Here is a 19,566-nt window from a genome sequence, read left to right on the forward strand (position 1 = left end):
TTACCAGAAAAATGCAAAGGGTGCAAATAAGTTCAAGCAATTAAAGCATCTGACATTTAGATTACAGATTTCATTACAGACACAGTCCTCCTCTGCTGGCTACTGGGTGTGGCTGAACATGAACAGCTTCACTTAAGGACCTGATTCAATGACACATTAGCATTACTTACTAATCCACTGTTTCCTTCCATATTTACCCTTTTTAGTCAGAAGGCTGCTCTTTAGACTATTATAAGGCGTTGCACTAAGTTTATTTTAATTGTTTCATTATTAGATATTTCCCACTAAGAGTCATGTGCTCTGCAGGGTATTCTCGTAACCTGGACCAAAGGCTTCAAGGCCACAGACTGTGAGGGTGAAGATGTGGTGGAGCTTCTTCGGGAAGCAATCAAGAGGAAAGAGGTAACAGGAAATATATCTGATTCAATCATTATCTGTCCTGCTACTAGAACTGCAGCAACGCAGACAACAACACAAGCACCAAAGTTTCTCCACTGCTTTCAAAACTGAACATTTCATGTGATATTTCTTGTGGCCTTAATCTGCTGCTACAATGAGAAAATTACAGCCAACGAGAGAGTAAAAAAGTAATATTTAGTTTATGAACTTGTCAACCATCTGTATTCTATACCCTATATATCTGCTGGTTAAATTAAAATAAATTTCTGACTGCTGCTTTGCTAATGCACTAATTCAGATGTTGTGTGGAACATGTTAAAAATTTAAAGACTTCATACAAGATTCTATGGACCAATGCACCTTAACCAACATGGGCACAGTTTGGCCTATTTGAAGCACAGATGACGAGCTGATAACACTGCTTTATAAGCTCTCATATCAAAAGGTCTGACTGGTAGGCCTCTTTAATAGCTGATAAATGTTGCTTAGTGGCAGTCAACCTTTTTAAATGTGGTGTAAGTGCTTAAAAATGAAATGTTTGTTTTGCCTACTCACTGTATGTTTCTAGTGTTTTAGTCTGATAAAGAAGAAAGAAAAAGAAAAGTTAAGAAGGTGGAGATGTTTTAATTAAATGGCCTGATACTCTTAATAATACAGTAGTAGTACAGCATGTATTGTAGTGCTCAACTACTGAACGTCACGCTATTCCTGTCACACTGACACCTTTGAACTGAGCAATTATGCATCTTCAGCACAAAGACACTTAACCCCACCCCGTTCTGTGTAAACCCACAGATCAGCAGCACCTACCACGTGCTGGTATATATACATTACAGCAGGCCAATCACATATCATAAATAAACACATTTTGCTCACTTACTACTGCATTTTTTTTGTACTCATTAAGTTTTTATATCCAAATGTCATCATTTCTGAGTTTCTTATATTGATTTCACCCTTTTAGATGGAGGATCCAGTAAGTATTAAGTGACTGTAAATAATTAACTGAGAGGTAAAGCAGTGGGGGACTGCAGCAGTGTGTGGTTATTGTTTGCAATAGCATGTTATAACACCTGGAAAAACCTACGTTCAGATATTGTGGAGGAGTGTGCCTTTCTGTGTCTGCAGTGTGGGCTCTTATTTAAACTCAGAATTACCACAGTGATGAGAAGTATTATGCTCTGTATTTCGTGTGTGTGACAGAGCTCCTGGATTTTGCAGCTCTCTTAAACAGCTTGTGTATTTTATTGAATACTTTGTCTAGGAATGTGAGTGACCTGCATTGTGCTCAGTGTGGTGTTTGAAAAGTTGCAAAGCCTGATATTAATCCCTTTGTCAACACACCCTTCAGCAACAACTGTTGTGGACTTGCTGACGTTTTAATGTGGGGTGGAAACCCGGAAACATTATTAAAATTATGTTTTAAACAATATTTGATAAGAATTTAGTTTTGCTAAATGTAACTATCTGACATTTTGTGCCTTGCAGATAAAAAAAAACAATTTTCTAGCTTGAGCATAATATAGTTTTAATGTAACTGCACATTGATTCATTATCAAATGCAAGATTACAACACTGGCATTAATTTTTTTAGATTTGTGTCAAACAGTGACGGCATATAAGCTCTATTTGGAACTTGTATGTAATTTCATTGCTTGCGACTAATTTTCCTTGTATTGTTTGTTTGTTTGAAGGAGTTTGAGCTGGATGTGGTTGCCATAGTGAACGACACTGTGGGGACGATGATGACTTGTGCTTATGAGGAACCCAGTTGTGAGGTGGGACTAATTGCAGGTGAGTTTTGCTCCTGTTTTTAATAAGGAAAGTGTCTTATAAACACATTTAATACCAACATTTGTTATGAAAAGGTTAAAAAGGGGGCAGTGTTTGGTAAATAATTAGACAATGAACTTGTGCACTCACATTTTTGCTACATTTTTTCATATTATTATTATTTATTATTTAGTAAACACTAATGCAAAGTTAGAAATGTCTGGGATTATTATGTTAACAAACAACTGTTCAGGGTTGAGTTTGATGGACTGTGACTGTGTGTCGTGACAGGGACGGGCAGTAACGCCTGTTACATGGAGGAGATGAAGAACATCGAGATAGTGGAGGGAAATGAGGGCCGCATGTGCGTCAACATGGAGTGGGGGGCGTTCGGAGACAATGGCTGCCTGGATGACATCAGGACGAAGTACGACCAGGCCGTGGACGAGAACTCGCTCAACGAAGGCAAACAAAGGTAAAGAGGCGTCCTGTATCAAACTATATCTTAGTATCTCCACAGCTGGTTTGAACACCTCTACTAATTTGCCTGTTCATATCATAGCTGGATCAAATAGTAGATATAAGATATGTAAAAACAATTCTTGCCGTGATCTAAGATTCGTCTCTTTCTTATATGGTCAGATATGAGAAGATGTGCAGTGGCATGTACCTGGGAGAGATCGTCAGACAGATCTTGATTGATCTGACCAAGCGCGGCTTCCTCTTCCGGGGACAAATCTCAGAGACGCTGAAGACCAGAGGCATCTTCGAGACAAAGTTCCTGTCGCAGATAGAGAGGTCAGTGAATCACTTTACTTCTTGTCACATTAAATCCCTAACTGCTGATCCAGAGGCGGACAAAGCAAACTACTGTGTCATATATAAGGGTATAATTTTTTGGGTCACTCGGTCAGTAGGTGGTACAATTTTCTTAATTCAAAATTGATTTTTATGCAAAATGTTCTATGCAGCAAAAACTAAGTTGCATTGCAGTCAACTGTGAGCATTTCAAAACATTAACAGTACATAGTTTGTAATGGTTTCAGCCCTTGTCCAGATTATCCTAATTTTCAACATCATGTAACCATGTCTCCTACCTACCAGCAATCATTGGTTTCCACTGATTTCTATTAAAAAAAAGCAAGGCTGCAGAGAAAAGAGATCAACTCTATAATCCATCACACAGAAAACTATGTCTGCTTTCAGACCAGGCTGTTAATTAATCTGCACTTACAACTGTATAATAAAACAACCGTGACATAAGTACTGAAAAAGCATTTGTTGCAGTGAAAGATTATGAAAGTATACCATACATGTGCAGGCTACTTTTTTCTTATTATTGTGAAATGAATGAAAGCTATCAGCTGCCTGGAGGTAGGAAAAAAAACAAATGAAACTGAAACGCAAGAAATTCTGCAGCACTCTAAAATTTCTGTATACAACCCCTGGTGGAAACATGCAAAACCACTAGTATGATTTAAAGGATAAGTGCATGAAAGCATGCGCTGAAGCAGCGTTGTTCACAGAAAAGTAACATCTAGAGGGATAACACACCTAGGACTAAGAGAAGGAGGGGCGTGCAATGTGACGACTTGAGTTTATACACTGTTTAAGCCTACCTTAGCCTCTGGGAACAGCTGTGAGGTATCCGGTGACGCCCCTGCTGTTGGCTGACCTCTGACATTCCCTCCCCCATCCCCTCGTGCTCCACAGCGATCGTCTGGCGCTGCTGCAGGTCAGGGCGATCCTGCAGCAGCTGGGGCTCGACAGCACCTGTGATGACAGTATTATCGTCAAAGAGGTGTGTGGCACAGTGTCCCGCCGTGCAGCTCAGATCTGTGGAGCCGGAATGGCTGCTGTGGTGGACAAGATCCGTGAGAACAGGGGACTGGACCACCTGGACGTCACCGTGGGCGTGGACGGCACGCTCTACAAGCTGCACCCACAGTAAGTCACAGGATTGGAACATAATAGAGGCCGTATTTAGGGTGAAGGGAAGTTCATTCATTCAAAAACAAAAGTACATATTAAATTTCAACATGCTGCAAAGGTTGTATCCATTTTTATTTTCTTGCATCAATTATTGAGGACATTCGATGGTCTTTGCATCGCTGGCAGACGACTCATTATTGAATTTTTATAACATTTTCATACGAAAATGATCTCAGGACACTGCTAATTAAGAACCTTCATAAGTTCAGTCACAATGGCCACAATTAAACTGTGCTCAAGTGATTGATCGATGAGCGAGTCGATAGAAAACAAATTTTTAAAAACTCATCAAGCAATGTGGAGGTTTGACTGGCTAAAATTAGCTTAGAAACTGATTTTTTTTTTGACTAAAAAGTTTCAATTACTGATACTAAATTATTTCTACTTCCATTTCCTTATCAAGCCTTTTTTTCTAGTCATCCACTCAGCTACTCTGACAAACTTGGACTCTGTATTTCACTGACTTTTGTTTGGCATTTAGCCAAAATGAAATCTGTGCTGACAGAAGGTTGTACTGTAACAATAAACACATTATTTGTTATAAATATTAATTATTAATATATTGTTATCCATCAAAGACCAAGAGTCAGACCAGACACTGCAAAAATGGGTTTACTTCAATTAATTCCCACTGAACCTGGACATACGTTTCTTTATTAGTTGTTGTTTAATGTCTGGTACCTGTGATTCTATCATTCTCCTTACAAGGGATTTGCCACTTTTCATAGAGAAGAGACTCGGGTACTACATTTGGTCAAGGCCCTTTGCACAATATATCTGAGTATTGTAAATCAGCAGCGTTTGAGAGTCAAGTCTCAATGAGCAGGATTCATATATTAACTGAACAACTGCACCAAGTGACATCTGTCACCATCCTCAAGTGTCCTGATTTCTCCATGAGAAAAGTCCGAAATGAACTTCCCCGTCTTTAAGCTGCTTCTCATCCTTATTGCAAAGCTACAGCGATAACTACATCTCGTTTTTTAGTTCAGTAGTGAACTGCCTCCTCACCACAGTTTCCTGTCGCCCTCTTCCCTCAGTTTCTCACGGATCTTCCAGCAGACGGTGAAGGAACTCGCCCCCAAGTGTGACGTCAACTTCCTGTTATCTGAGGACGGCAGCGGTAAAGGGGCCGCCCTCATCACTGCCGTAGGCTGCCGCCAGAGAGAGCTGGATGCGCAGCAGCACTGAGGAGCTCCGCCCCCGTTTGTCTTCAACAACTACCTGCTGCTTCACCATGACCTTCACCCACCGCACAGCCCAACTCCATCTCCCCTTGGCAGCCGTGACTCCACCTCTGCCCAGCCTGGTCCCCCCACAGCCAGAGAGACATGCTGCGTGCATAGGGAATTTAAACTGAATATCTAAATATTTATTTATACTGCACCAGAGGGTTTATTATTTCCATGTTTGTACATTTTCCTCAATAGCTTGTCAATAATCTGATAACTCTAAACTCCTTAGGTGTGCAATATTTGTGTATTGCTAATTTTATTTTTATATGGAGGCAAATATATAATTGTATTTATATAACTGAGGCCACTTTGAAACCCAGAGGTCATTAGGATTTTGCACCATAGACACAAGAAAATGTCTGCATGTCTTTTTATATGAGAGTTAGAACAGCAGCATTTTAATGTAACTTCCAAATGAAGGACATCGTCCTCACAGAATGAAGAAGCTCATTTTTACAGGCGCCACAGGCAAACCAGTTCCAAAAGGGCTCACTACAAAGGGTTGAATGCAAGAGTCACGGCTGTTAAAATCATCCTCATTTTATGTAAAACATGCTCACACAATGTGCTAAGCTACTAACCCCTCTTCGTATAACTCAATGTAACTCACGTATTAATGTATTCCAGCAGCACCACCACCATTTATTCCTCAAGAGCCGAGAAGGTAGAAAAAGGCCCCAGCGGAAGTGTTAGCGTATCCTGTTGCTATCTGTGAACTACTATACTTTTGGTGTTGTGATGAATCCCACTTCTACTCATTGTATGTGCAAAGAATAAATGTTTATTGGGCCCCAAGAAAAGAGTGGATACTACGAGCGCTTTTGTGTGTATTTGTGGCTGAGTGTCAGTGTGTCTTCTGTAATGACCTGTAGCTTTCAATGTCCAAAGCTCTGTCAAGACTGCATGCCTTACATTAAGACAAAGGACAGTACTGGATCATTTCCGTTCTTTTTTTTTTTTTTTTTTTTTTTTTTCTTATTTTCTAAATCAATATAGATTTGTGATCGACACAGTGGAAAGTGAATGCATTAAATTATATTTTGTTGTGGAGTAAATCCTGGTGTCTCTTTTTTAAAACAATCAAGCAGCAGCAGAGGCATGCCTAAACTTGTGATGCCAGACTAGGAGCTCGATAAGACATGTTAACCACAGGAAATGTGGTGCACTTATGTGCAGGAAGAGAGAGACCATCTTCTCATGAAGCTTTAGTTGTGGTGTTGATGTATGCTACAGCTCAGCATCAATTATTTTTCATTTCTCAAGAAACATTTTACCAGTGCCACCTTCTGAAATATGAATATTGGCAGGTTTTCTGTGACAGTAAATTAAAGATCTTTGTGTTTTAGCTACGTTTCACTATTTTCTGACACATAAATAAACAGCAATTAATCAAAAAAACAAAAACAAATGTGAGATTAACTATATAACGATAATGTATGTGCAATATGTTAGCTTGATGTGACACTGCTATGATCATTTTCCATGACATTTTAAAGACTAAAGGAGTAAACTAATAGGAAAAATATCCCAATGAACTGTGAAATAAAGAAACAACATACATCATCCCTCAAGTGTTTGTCAAAATGCCTCGAGATGTACATGACGGACGGAGGGAGGGTGTTTGAAAAATGGCAGCTTTTAAAAGATTTACCTTGTTGTTGGGTTGATGGCAAGCTTATCAACCTGGCTGTATGTTTCCGGATTTGTACTCATTCATCACTCACAAAGGCCATGTTGTCATTTTATACTATTCTGTAGAAGTGTCTTCAAAAACATTTGCACCTCTTAATGGAAAAGACCACTATGTGGCATCCTTTAGAACACATAGCGCCTGCTACATAATTCCACAAAACAACAATTAGTCGGAAATTAGTTTAAATAAATTAAATTAAATATTTCAGTCCGAAGTATTCCTTCACCTTAAAACAAATAAACAGCTGCCTGCTGTCAGATGCAGCACCCGCATTGGTATTAGCCAATTATCAAAATAGTTCCTGGTTAATTTTCTGTTGATTGTCTAACGGATTGCTTGATTAATCTTAAAAGACATTCATCTCATTTCAGCCGTGCCTCGCTCCAGCTCATCACCTGGGAAAGGGCCTGTAACTGACTCATTTCTTGCCATTTTCCTTGAGACTTTTCTGCACAGTTTGCTTTAAACATTCCTCATCTATACTGCATTATACTCACTTTCAGTCTTCACCCTTGAGAGTACAAGCTGATGCAGGAATCGTGCTGTGTTAAGATCTCCGGACCCGCCGCCACTGCCACTGAAGTTTATCCACCCAGAATAAAGCTACAGCACAGAGAAGACAACACAGTGTGCAAATGCTCTTTTGGCCCTTTGATACACATTCATACACCCTGCAAACTAATGAGTGCAGAATTTGTTCATAATGGTGTTTGTTATGTTGTCCTTATGCAATACAGTTCATTTAATATCTTGTGTTTGTTCCCTCCTTTATGCTGAGGCCACCCAGCCCATGAGTAACATGCACAACATGCGTGTTTTCTGGAAGGTATCTGGAATACATTTATCCATGCGTGTTGTGGGTTTGTGTGCAGACATTTGTCCTACTTTTCTATGGCTGTGTGTGTGTGTGTGTGTGTGTGTGAACCTGTATTAATGTGAGAAAAGTACTGCAGCTACTTTAACAGTTGGGAATAGCTTTGCTGTTGTGAAGCAGGGGAGGCTTCACATCCCTTTCTGCGCCCATCTCTGTTGAGTGCATGTGTGAGTCAGAGTGTGTGTCTGTGTGCATGTGTGTTTGTCTCCAGCTCTCACCAGGTTGGGTGCGTTACACTGAGGGCTTCCTGCTGCATCCATCTGCCTGAAACTCACAAGCGCCGGACTGTCACTGCACACCGCAGGTATGTAGTCACGATTAAACAACATGCCGTGACACCAACTGTAAACTGCCTGGGTGTAACGCTGCCGAGCGCCGTGGAAAAATGGGTGGCAGTCCGTTAGCTAGCATGCTAACTTTACTAGTTGTGCCGTTGGCAATTTGCGCTAGCTAGCCAGTAATCTAGCTAGGTTAGCATTGTATAGCGTAGCGTAGGGAGGGAGCTCTTATACCTGCTTTTATTCTGTGATAGGCGCACTGCCAGCGGCCATTCGACATTTAACACTTGACGTTTGTGTTTTAGTCGAAGGAAAAGCCCGGTTTGCATGTGTAAGTCTGTGCATTTCGTGCAAATTTCCGTGCGGGAGTTTGAGCGGCTAATGTCAACAGCTAACGCTAGCTAACGCTAGCTAACGTTAGCCCCGTGGCCGTCGCCGCTGGCTCGTCGGTTACCTGTTTACCGGGACTGGCTGCTACGTTTTCACCTTTACCGGCAACGACCCCGCTCTTTGTGCGTCTGGTTAGCGCAATAACCAACAGTCTAATCACCGTCGGTGTTGCGTTACCGTGCGCCCCCCCCCCCCCACACCCCCACACCTTTAACCCCCCCTCTCCTCCGGTGCAGGACGGTCAAAAATTAACTGACCGGAGGAACGGCTGCAGCACGTGCTGTCATTTGTCCCAAAACAGGTGTTCCAGGTGTTGATGCACGCGTCTGATTCGGTGATCGATCAGCAGGTGTTCGATCGCCGCCTCGGTCGCCTGCAGCCGCGGCTCTGCCATAGGCACGAGAAGATGGTCAGACCAGGGCTGCAGCTGGTGATCGTTAGCATTGTGGATTAATATATCGATTATTAATCCGATAGCCTGATTGATTCTGCACCGTGCAATGTATAAGAAACAACCGTGACAGTTTCTCTTTAATCTCCAGACATTCAAGACAAGGAGATGTTGCAGATCTTTACATTTAAGATGCAGGAATCAGGGAATACGAGACATTTTTTTATTCATCAATGCTTTAAGTTATTAGTCAGCTATTGAATTTGTTCGGTGCTGATTGTGACTAATTGATTCACAGACTGGTCATGTTAGGACTAATGTGAATATTTAATACAGTGGCTTAGTGTTTAATCGCTCTGGTTATGATGTGTTCAACAGGTTATTAACAGAGACGGAGGAGCTGGTGGAAACGACCTCTTGACGCCCCCCCACCCCCCCCTCAGGATAACAAAGGCAGCTCCTTAAACCGCAGCAGAGCAGCAGTTTGAAAGCCTCCGTCAGACTCATGACTGTTTGAAGGGACACGGCCCCACCGTGGCCCATGCACTGTACCCGTTTCCCTCCCTGTCCTCCTTATCCCTCAAGCTGACGCAAAACCCCAGACACCTCCCCCCCCTCCCCCACCCCCACCCCCACTCCCACCCGGTCCCCAGCGACTCGCCCCCTCCGACCATGGCGTCTGGCACAGAAACTGTGCACTACATCCACCTTCACAACTCCAGCCAGTCGGTGCTGGAAGCCCTGCGCACGCAGCGGCGTGAAGGCCTCTTCTGCGATGTGACCGTGCGGATACACGACGCCTCGCTACGTGCCCACGCCTGCGTCCTGGCAGCTGGCAGCCCCTTCTTCCAGGACAAGCTGCTGCTGGGTCACTCTGAAATCTCTGTGCCACCGCTGGTGCCCGCCGAAACCGTGAAGCAGCTCGTGGATTTCATGTACAGCGGCTCTCTGGTGGTGCTGCAGTCGCAGGCCCTCTGCATCCTCACGGCCGCCAGCATCCTGCAGATCAAGACGGTCATTGACGAGTGCACCCAGATAATCTCTCAGAGGAAGGCAGCGGCAGGGGCGGCGGCCGCAGCTGCAGCCGCGGCAGCAGCAGGAGGGGGGATGCTCGGAGGAGTTCTCCCTAAACAGGAAGAGCGTGGTGGGGGCAAAGGGAGAGAGAGTGGTGGCAGTGGAAGCTGCTCTGTGGGCGGTGGTGGTGGGGGTTACGCTAACTTCTCTAACTTCATGGCTGAATGCGGGGCTAGTAACATGGGCGGGGGGTTGGGGGGTGCCAGCGTTAATGTCAGTGAGAGTGGGCCAGGCCCGATGGAGCAGGCTAACACCGTGAGTCTGATGGCGCTGGGCGACATGGGCCCCGGCTCCATGTGCGGCGACGGGATGGGCTCCGGCCCCGGCACAATCCTCATGAAGCAGGGCTCCAGCTGTACTCAGGACGTCAGGTACAAGCTCCGAGACCTGTTGGCACAGACGGCCAACGGAGCCAACACTAGTAGCACAGGGAACCTCTCAGCGGGCTGCAGCTCCGGTGTGGGCAGTGTGGACAGCATCGGCAGGGACAGCCTCCGCGGCAACACAACTGACCTCTCTGATGACCTGGTGGGGATGGACAGATACAGCGAGGAGGAGGACTTGGACGGGAGAGAGCGGGGAAGGGATGGAGACAGAGATAGGGGGGCGAGCCACAGCCGCAAGCAGAGGCAGCCGCTAAGACTCCAGGTAGGGGGATAAGGGGAAGGGTTGCCATGGTTACAGCTTTCAGGCATGCAGAGCTGCAACGGTTTGTTTTTTCTTTCTTTTTCTGCTTTTCCCTCTTCTCACACTGCATTGGCGTATATGGCTGAGATGTTTCTGCACTTTGCACAATCGAAGAGAAGCTCTCGTTTTAGTTTCAGCAGTAATTGCCTTGTTGACATTCTATGGACTTCTGCATATTTACTGTACGTCATTTAACTTATTAGTACCTGCTTGAAGGGGCTGTAGTCAAGTCAATGCACCGTTTCTTCTTGAAGACTATCTGCTGCCTTTTTGTGCCCTACGACGGTTGTACAGGTAATTTCTTTACTACTTTGACTGATTGAAATGAGTTTTTTTTTTTCTTTCTTTAGGTGCTGGGAGGAGAAGGAGTGGTGGTGAAAGATGAAGGGGTTCAGGACGCAGATGGGACCGTCTATGCCTTGGAGGATGGGAGACGAGACGGAGAGCAGGAGGGCTCCCAGGAATCCATGGCCAGCTTTGGACAGGTGGGTTTAACTGCAGCTATGAGAGCCGTTGGTAAAAAAAAAAAAAAAAAGAGTTTGTAAAATGTAAAGCCATATTACAGATGTAAATCTTTTTTTTTTAATATATCAAGGACTTTAATTGAACGTTTTTTTGAATAATTTATCAACCTCTGCTTGCAGAAGGACAATATAGTATAAAGCATTTTGCTAATTCTAAGTGTTGAGCCTTAACTGCAAGGTAACATTTTGATTAAAATTTTCACATTTTCCTTTAGAAGGAAACTTTTAGAATGACCTTTTATTATGTTGGATATATGCTCAGCATTTCTGTCACAATTCCTGAAGTGAGCGGAGGAAAAAAAAAAACATGGTGGAGCAGATTTATGCCGCAGCCTGCTGTACCCTGCAGACTACACAGGGAACATCTGCCACACAGTCAAAAGAATTCAGCTTTGCCTGTCAGTTTTCTCAAAACTGCTGCAGAGTAAGTTATGATTGGAAATGGAATGATCCACTCAGTTCAGGACACGTTAAGACGATACGTTTTTCATGCAAAGAAAAAGTATGTGATCATCAGTTTACCCAGCACTGCTTGGAATAATCAAATTCTCTGTCTTTGGGCAAGTTTTTCCTCTGCTGTCCTTTAGTTCACATGATAGAAAGCTATTTCTAACTTGACATATCTTTGCACAGGCTGTTTGAAAATAATGAACTTCTTTCAGATTATTGTGTCTTGTGATGTGCTCGAGGTGTAACACGTTTATGGCAAATGTGAAGTTTGATTAATTTGTGATAGATTTCATGATACACACTTGTGTATCTTTATGCTCCTAACATATATGCACTGATTATTTATTTTAGAAAACATAAATATAGCTTTAATATGACTCATCAGTCAGTAATGCACCCAAGTCCTTACAGTAGATGCCAATGAAACTGTCAAAACCTAGTCACTTCTGACAAAAAAAAGACTCCAGTGATAAATTGCCATTATATAAACAGCCTTGTTTATTTATTCAAAAACTCATCTTGGACTCGTGACTTGTAAAGTAATGTCTATCATACACTGCAAGACTTAAAAGTCTGACACCGTCTCATTTCTAAAGACAATGGATCATAAGTGATAAGTCAGAGTTTTTAGTGTCACATTGGATTCCTTCGAGATTATTTCCCACCATGCTCATCGTGGAAAATAACAGGAAGAAAAGCTTCTTTTTCCCAGACTTTTTTGCTCTTTGAAATTCTATATTATTATTATCATTATTATTATATTTGTATAAAGTCAGTAACTCACTGCTAAATTGGTCATTATTTGCCCCTGTAATGACTTTGTTTGGAGTTTGTATTTATGATTTCCTGTTTTATTTTCCTTGTGTCCAATTACCCGAGCCTCCCTTCTGTGTTCATGGCAGCCTTAAACCCAACGACCCACATTCTTGCACCTCACCGGAGTCACCTCCATGCTCACTGTCAACTCAGTTTGCTGCTTCCTGTTTGGTGCTGGAGAAAGCGTCATTCACCGTCACTGTTTGACATAAACATGTTAAAAACTTGTAGAATGATAAGCGTTAATGTAAAATGAGATGGAATAATGAAAATATAATAACATTGATTAAATAAATTAAATAAATGCATAATTAAAATAAGTTAAAAATGGATTACATAGAAAAATCTGAAATCACTAAGACTTCAGTACATATAACAGCATTTAAAGCAAAAGCTAAGTAGTGCATTAGTGTGAAAGTGTAAAGTATTTTTCCATTAAATACAGTTTTTAATGAGGTACTTTTCTCTTTAAACTCCTCTGGATCTGGATGAGGGAAAAAAAAGGTTCATGCAGATGTTAAAAGAACACAGAATGCACTGCAGTTGGATTGTGATTGGTTTGGCCAGACACCACCTGAAGGTGTTATGACTGGTAATCTGATCACAGCCAGATGTTAATCACATCTGCACAGTGTTGTATGATGTATGATGAAGTGACTTGACTTGTCAGGTATTTAATTTGACCAATAAACCAAAATACACACCTTTTTTTGGAAATAAATTTCCAGAAAATATACCGTATAATGATTCATACCACAATTTCAATATCAAATTAAATATATATAGTATATGTATTCCCCGAAATGGCTGGTGAACCTCGGTCAGCCTCTCTGTGTATGTAAAGTTAGACTCATGTTGGGAGTTCCTTCTGCTTCACAGTTGACGAGTTCCAGCCATGGAGTTATGTTCTCTTAAATTACTTCCCTAGCTGTACATCAAACTGTGCTTTTCATCAACTGCAGTTTTGACAGTAATGTATGTAGCTTGACTGGTCAGACTGCAACTCACAAATGTATCTCTCCGACGTTCGGGTGTGTGCAGTTTAACAAAATGAAAAGATTGTAAATGCATGTAATGAGGGATGTGGTCTGTGCATATCTGCGTATGAAAGGAGACGCAGGGGAGTGCTAATGAACCTGCAGTTAGAGATTTGTCTCTTTACATATGCACGCATTTGTCGAGCTGAACACATACAGTATGTTTCACCAGGGGAGTTTTGGAGCTCAGGGACAGGAAGGATTTACATTTATGGAGCAGGTAAGTATCTCAAGGCTTAACGAGGAAGTGTTTGGTTGCAGATTTGTTGTTGTTTGGTTTTTGGGGGTTTTTTTTGTTTGTTTGGTTTTTTTTTCCAGCTATCCTTGAACTAAAGTTAAAACATATTCTGCTAAAATTGGTGGTGTGAGATGTTTTCATCTGAGATATGTGTGTTGGGATCTTTGTGTGTGTGTGTGTGTGTGTGCAGGATTTCTACGATGAGCAGGGGGTGTTTTCTGAGAGTTTCTGGCCCCAGAGCGAGCCTCCACGGGCCATGGCTTTCAACCCCAGAGGAAGGGTCAACAAGCCTCTGACTCCGCCCCCAACCACACAGTCCATGAACAACCAGGTCAGTTTCATTAAATTAAAACTGCAGTCACAAAATGTTCCTACAGAGATGGTGTAGAGTCTGAAGATTGTCAGAGTGGTAATAAGTCATCTCCAGTACGTCTCCTGACTTTTAGACTTCTGCTCATACTATTAGTGCCAAAGCTTGTTTGAGTTAACAAAATAAAAGCCCCCCTCCGCTTAAAAATGTGTCTTGCTCATTGTTGCTTAATTTAGAAGTTTGAGCTTCACTGTGCAGAGTGATGTATGTGCACGGTTTGACATTAGAGCTTGTTTCCCATTTCATCTGCTGCAGGGAAAAGTTCTGTTTTCGCCATAAATCTGAGTTTAAAACCTGCACCAACAAGCACAATTTTGCGGTGTCACAACTAGTTTGGAGCCAGTCGTGATCCAATATGCAGCTTACACAAGAGAGTGAGAGTTGACTTTCCAGTAAAGTAGTTTTGAATTTTTGAAATTAACCACATTTGCATATTCAAGATTCTGGTTTGAAGAAAAATCATTATGTCTGGGCTAAATGTAACGCACCCAGTTACTTATTGCAGCTAATTAGAGCCAAAACCAGCAGGAGTTGGGGCGGAGTCAGGGGGCTACATCCATCATAAATCTATGGATTTAGGTCGAATGCAAACTGTTTGCTGTCAAAGGTAACATGTAATTAACTACTGTCTCAGTGAAAGACGACGAGCAGGATTTTGGTAATTAAAGTCAAACGACACTTCATTCAGCCCAGACAAACTGATTATGTTCCAGTTTTTTTGATGATGGGGTGACGAACAGGAAAAAATTTGTTCTGAACTATGAATCAAAGATAAACATAGAAAACTTAAATGACTTTTTCCAAGGTCCCACCTACATAGTTTGATTGACAGGTGAGATAACTAAGGCTTAGATTTGCTCTTTAGGTTTTGTAGAGCAGAGCATGTGGAAAGGTAAATGTAAGTGGAACCACTGTCACTGAGTTGTATTTGCCGATGGAATAAAAAATTCAATTGTAATTTATGTTTTGCGATTAAATCATTTGAATAGAATTATAAAGTTGGTTTTGAAATTCTATTTTTATTTCAAAAGACTGTATTGTTTTTGAAGAAGTCAGGGAAAAAAATAATTTTACTTTCTAGTGTCTTAGTTTACATGTTACATATGATTATGGTAATTATTGCTAATTACTTTTAATAGACAGATTTAATATTGTGCTTCCAAAGAGATTATGTAATTGTAGAAAGACAAAATTAGAAACAAAAGTCACCTGACAAATAAGAAGTATTTAAAAGATAACAAAAGTAGGTAAATACATGACAATACAGTGAATAATTCATTCATTCATTAGGTTCACATAATAACACATTAACTAACATATAAACTTGTCTTTTGCTTCAAGAACTTGTGTTGTAATGAAACTGCGTATGTGTAATAAAAATACAGGTTTTGAAGATTTAAAATTCTCCCAAATTGAACAAAAGATCACACAAATACACACAAAGACATACATATACTCAGAGATATACTCAGAGATATATACACAAAACTAAAAGAAGAAGCAAATGAACAGAAAAACATGGTTCTTCAGTTCGTGGTTTTTATTCTCACAGAAACTGTTTTTCGTCCTCAGCTTCTGTTCCAGTACCCAGTGAGCCAGTCGCAGCCAGCTCCGTTCTACGTGGGCGGGCCCATGGGTGGGATTGACAGCATGGCGGGGACGGAGCCCAGTCAGCAGCCTCCACCCCCGGCGCCGATGACCCCAGCCCCGCCTCCCACCACCTCCTCCTGCTCAGCAGGCCCCTCCCCTTCCTCCCAGGGATCTGAGACCTCGTTCGACTGCACGCACTGTGGCAAATCTTTACGTTCCAGGAAGAACTACAGCAAGCACATGTTCATCCACTCCGGTACGACACGCCTCCTTCTCTTTGTTATTGATTTAATGTCTTTTACATAAAGGATGAATCAGATGATGTGAGTGTCATGTGAAAGGGGTTCGTTTTGCAGTGACAAAACTACAGAGAATCATCGCCAACGCTGCAGCTCTGTCTCTTTAATCACATTCTTCTTGTTTTATAACACATTCACTCATTCAGTCGATAAAATCACTCTTCACCACCTGCCCAGCACCAAACAGCAGACACAGTTAGAGACGAGCTGGTGGAGACCAAAACCAGAGCTAAAAGCAAAGTTAACGTTAGATTTACCTTCATTAAGATAAACACAAGGTTGTTCTGTGTCTGCTGGATGAGTGAGGAGGCAGCTGTTCGGTAACATGTTACCACAACAAATCCATAATATAATAATCTATCAAGACTTTGTGTCTGTCAGCTTGTTGTGGAGCTTTTCTGTCCCTCTTATTTTCATTCATCAAACATCCAGTGTCATTATATATATATATATATTCACTATATTTATAAACGATCAACAAAACCTGCAAGGAAACAACTTTGACTGTTAAAACGTTTCTAATTTGATTTTTCATTGAAAATGAGGGAAATGCCACCAGTGTCTTAAAGAGCTGCTGATACTTCAACTATATTTATCAGAATTTCAAAGAAAATTCAAGAGAAAAGACAAACAACTTGCATTTGTTGTGTAAAAATGCAAATATTTATAGATATAGAGACTGCAAATATCACTTAATTATATTATTTCTATATATATTATGGCTGATGCAGCTTAGAACAGTATCATAATATTAATAAGAACATTTCTCTTATGTAGAAAAATATATATAACGAAAGGTAAACGTTAACTGATTTTAATGCTGTGTACTGTGTGTGTGTGTGTGTGTGTGTGTGTGTGTGTGTGTGTGTGTGTGTGTGTGTGTGTGCGCTGCAGGTCAGAAACCTCATCAGTGCTCCATCTGCTGGCGCTCCTTTTCCCTGCGCGACTACCTCCTCAAACACATGGTGGTGCACACCGGCGTCAGGGCTTTCCAGTGCTCCATGTGCGGCAAGCGCTTCACCCAGAAAAGCTCGCTCAACGTGCACATGCGCACCCACCGTGCCGAGCGCACCTTCCAGTGCAACGTGTGCCACCGGGCCTTCACACACCGCACCTTGCTGGAGCGCCACGCCCTGCAGCACGCCCACCACGCCCCCCAGGCCCAGGGCCAAGGCCAAGGCCAGGGGCGTGGAGCCGACATGACCTCACCTACCAAGCACAGTCCTCCGGCTCTGGGAGGGCCCTCAGGTATGGCTGGCGCGGCTGGCATGGTTGGCAGCATGGCCAACATGCCCAGCCACGGAGCTTCCTCCACCTAGAGAGAGGGAGGGGGAGATATGGGGGAGAGGGGGAGGTCAGTGAGCCCATTCCTTATTTGGTCCTAACAGCCTTGTTGATGTTTTGTTCTGGCGGGAACGGCACAGGTTCCCCTTGTTTTAGCGTAACGCCACCTTTAATCAGGGTTCCTACACAGGGCTGGAAGGAAAATTATGTACATTTATAAGGTGTTTTGGAATTGCACAAAAATCATGGAAAAGTTTAGGGAAAAAAAAAAAAGTAGTCCCCTTTTACGGAAACCCATCTTGCATAGTTGTGAGCCTACTGTCATTTCCTGTGTTGTGACATCTGTTGCTGTGACGACTAATCATAAGCTATAAAGCAACATTGCTAACAATCACACATGTTGTTGAGCAGCCATTTAAAAATCCAGTCTTTGGCGGGAAGAGGTTGTGAATTTTGAAGTGGAGGATGTGTAGGAACCCTGTTTCAAAGACACCAGAGAGTCACCAAAGACGTTAGGAAAACAGAGCGGGTTTGGGAATGGACGGGAGGGAGTGGGGGGGTGTGGGGTTGTAGGGTATCTAGGTGGAGGTGAGGGTGGGATGGGGATTTGGTTTATATGGAGATGCAAGTTAGAAACATAAGGGGAAAGGATGGGTTGGAGGGGAGGGGGTTTGCAGGGTTGGATTCACCTTCAATTCATTTAATTCAAGTTGAAAACTGGAGTTTGTTCAGTTCTGTTGGTGCTTAAAATCACATCTGTGAACATAACTGGGGACCGTTGGTGTCCTGTTGTAGCAAAGCAGGTGAGTGAAATGTCGTCAAAACTGATTCATATTCAAAACTACTGAAAAAGACTTTTCATGTTGAAGTTTTCATATTAGCTTTAGCTCTGATGAACATAGGAGCTGTCAGAAAAGATGTCAGAGGTCTTGTTTAATCAAACTGTACTGACAGCTTGTTGTGTTGGCCAGCTCTCAGCTCTCTATTATCTTCCTTCTGCTGGTTTTTCACCATCGTAACTGAGGCCTGGAACACACAGCATGCACGGCGGGTGTGGAACGTCTTGGTTTTCATTTCGGCACTCGTGTTAACAGGTTGGAGCGGACACTCTGCCTCGCACTCCTCGCAGCTGTGCTGGCGTGATCTAGAGATTCAGTGTCGTGCCGATTTTTCACGGCGACGTGCAGTTCCCAGTGAAAATAGACAGAGAAAAGATCTGTTGATGTCTTATTGACATCACACCAGCAACATTACATAAAACACCTCTCACTGTAGTTTCAATGTCCAGCCTAGATACAACACACAGGCAACCCAGACCGTGTGTTACTGTGGAGTATGTCACTGCAGATCCACAGCAAGAGGTTGGTGATAAGAAAATGCTGCAAACTTCACTGTCAGTTGAAAAAAAACCCCCAAAAAAATGTTATGGCCTAATTTAGCTGCAAGTGAAGCCTTCAAAATATTCATAAAAAGTTGATAAAGTAGATCAGTGGAGACTTAAATAAGGAGCATTAGTGTTTTGTTCCTCCTGTTTTTAAATTAAGTTCTCAGCTGTGAACACAATGAATCATATAAGGTCAGTAAAATGTTCAGGCTCAGCTTCAGGTGGTGAAAAGTTAGGTGAAGAGAGTCAAAAATGTTTCCTCTGAACAAACATTTGCACATTTAAACTCCACTTCATGAAAGCAGAAAAAACAGGAGACGATCTGGAGGCAAATAAAAAGAACCTGAGTTTTGAGTATGAAGTTATGTTGTAGCACACGCTCACCAGAGAGAATGTGTGTTGTTAAGAGGCTACAGCTGACCTTTTGTTAAAAAAAAAAAAAAAAAAAAAATCATCAAGGTGAAAAAAAATTGCTCTCCTTGAATTAACTGAATTGAATGGGAATGGATCCCGGCGCCTTTCAGGAGCAAACCAGGGTGACAAAGAGGGTTGTTGATGAATGACTCAATGAAGAAGGAAAGTAGTCTGAGCAGAGTGAGACTACAGTGTGGGGGGGGGGGGGGGGGGGGGGGGGGGGGGGGGGGGAGGCGGAGGCGTGACGCACAGCAGCGTGAATGAAATTCATCATCATCCATCAGACAGCTTTGTAACATTTTCCACAGGCGCCACCGGTCGGCCCCAGGATCATATACCTCGAACCAGGACGAGCCCCTGACGGCTCGGAGGGA

At 42.4% G+C, this 19,566-nt stretch overlaps 3 protein-coding genes across 6 annotated transcripts in view; 2 read left to right on the plus strand and 1 right to left on the minus strand.

The window, feature by feature from the left end:
- myom2a (myomesin 2a) overlaps positions 1 to 8,729 on the minus strand; it is a 58,419-nt gene extending 49,690 nt beyond the window's left edge. For 3 of the 4 annotated variants that reach the window (XM_071504983.1, XM_071504985.1, XM_071504984.1), the window contains exons 1-5: positions 8,479 to 8,729; positions 8,185 to 8,230; positions 7,590 to 7,695; positions 3,792 to 3,945; positions 2,843 to 2,953 (exon numbers count right to left, since the gene is read on the minus strand). In XM_071504983.1, the coding sequence (XP_071361084.1) occupies positions 2,843 to 2,953; positions 3,792 to 3,945; positions 7,590 to 7,695; positions 8,185 to 8,230; positions 8,479 to 8,573 (512 nt within the window). In that variant the 5' untranslated portion in view covers positions 8,574 to 8,729. Of the gene's footprint in view, positions 1 to 2,842; positions 2,954 to 3,791; positions 3,946 to 7,589; positions 7,696 to 8,184; positions 8,231 to 8,478 lie in introns of those variants that run through there. The other variant, XM_071504987.1, reaches the window with a different exon arrangement.
- On the plus strand, positions 3,874 to 5,496 carry LOC139636711 (hexokinase-1-like). Its single transcript, XM_071504992.1, has 2 exons — positions 3,874 to 4,119; positions 5,205 to 5,496. Exons 1-2 carry the CDS (start codon positions 4,022 to 4,024, stop codon positions 5,353 to 5,355), a joined length of 249 nt encoding a protein of 82 aa, XP_071361093.1. The 5' UTR covers positions 3,874 to 4,021; the 3' UTR covers positions 5,356 to 5,496.
- zbtb45 (zinc finger and BTB domain containing 45) lies at positions 8,134 to 17,637 on the plus strand. The gene is made up of 6 exons (XM_071504991.1): positions 8,134 to 8,270; positions 9,404 to 10,747; positions 11,137 to 11,271; positions 14,042 to 14,182; positions 15,794 to 16,067; positions 17,005 to 17,637. Exons 2-6 carry the CDS (start codon positions 9,698 to 9,700, stop codon positions 17,427 to 17,429), a joined length of 2,025 nt encoding a protein of 674 aa, XP_071361092.1. The 5' UTR covers positions 8,134 to 8,270; positions 9,404 to 9,697; the 3' UTR covers positions 17,430 to 17,637.
- The last annotated feature ends 1,929 nt before the right edge of the window (positions 17,638 to 19,566 follow it).

Source organism: Trachinotus anak, unplaced genomic scaffold (genome assembly GCF_046630095.1).
Source record: "Trachinotus anak isolate AG129_WGS33_773 ecotype Australia unplaced genomic scaffold, CSIRO_AGI_Tana_v1 ptg000019l, whole genome shotgun sequence".
NCBI classification, from domain to species: domain Eukaryota; kingdom Metazoa; phylum Chordata; class Actinopteri; order Carangiformes; family Carangidae; genus Trachinotus; species Trachinotus anak.

Coding starts and splice junctions, on each gene's coding strand:
- LOC139636711 (XM_071504992.1), top strand. CDS start 4,022: ATGGCTGCTGTGGTGGACAAGATCCGTGAGAACAGGGGACTGGACCAC. Junction 4,120..5,204: donor CTCTACAAGCTGCACCCACA/GTAAGTCACAGG, acceptor CTCTTCCCTCAG/TTTCTCACGGATCTTCCAGC.
- zbtb45 (XM_071504991.1), top strand. CDS start 9,698: ATGGCGTCTGGCACAGAAACTGTGCACTACATCCACCTTCACAACTCC. Junction 14,183..15,793: donor CACAGTCCATGAACAACCAG/GTCAGTTTCATT, acceptor TTTCGTCCTCAG/CTTCTGTTCCAGTACCCAGT. Junction 16,068..17,004: donor GCACATGTTCATCCACTCCG/GTACGACACGCC, acceptor TGTGCGCTGCAG/GTCAGAAACCTCATCAGTGC.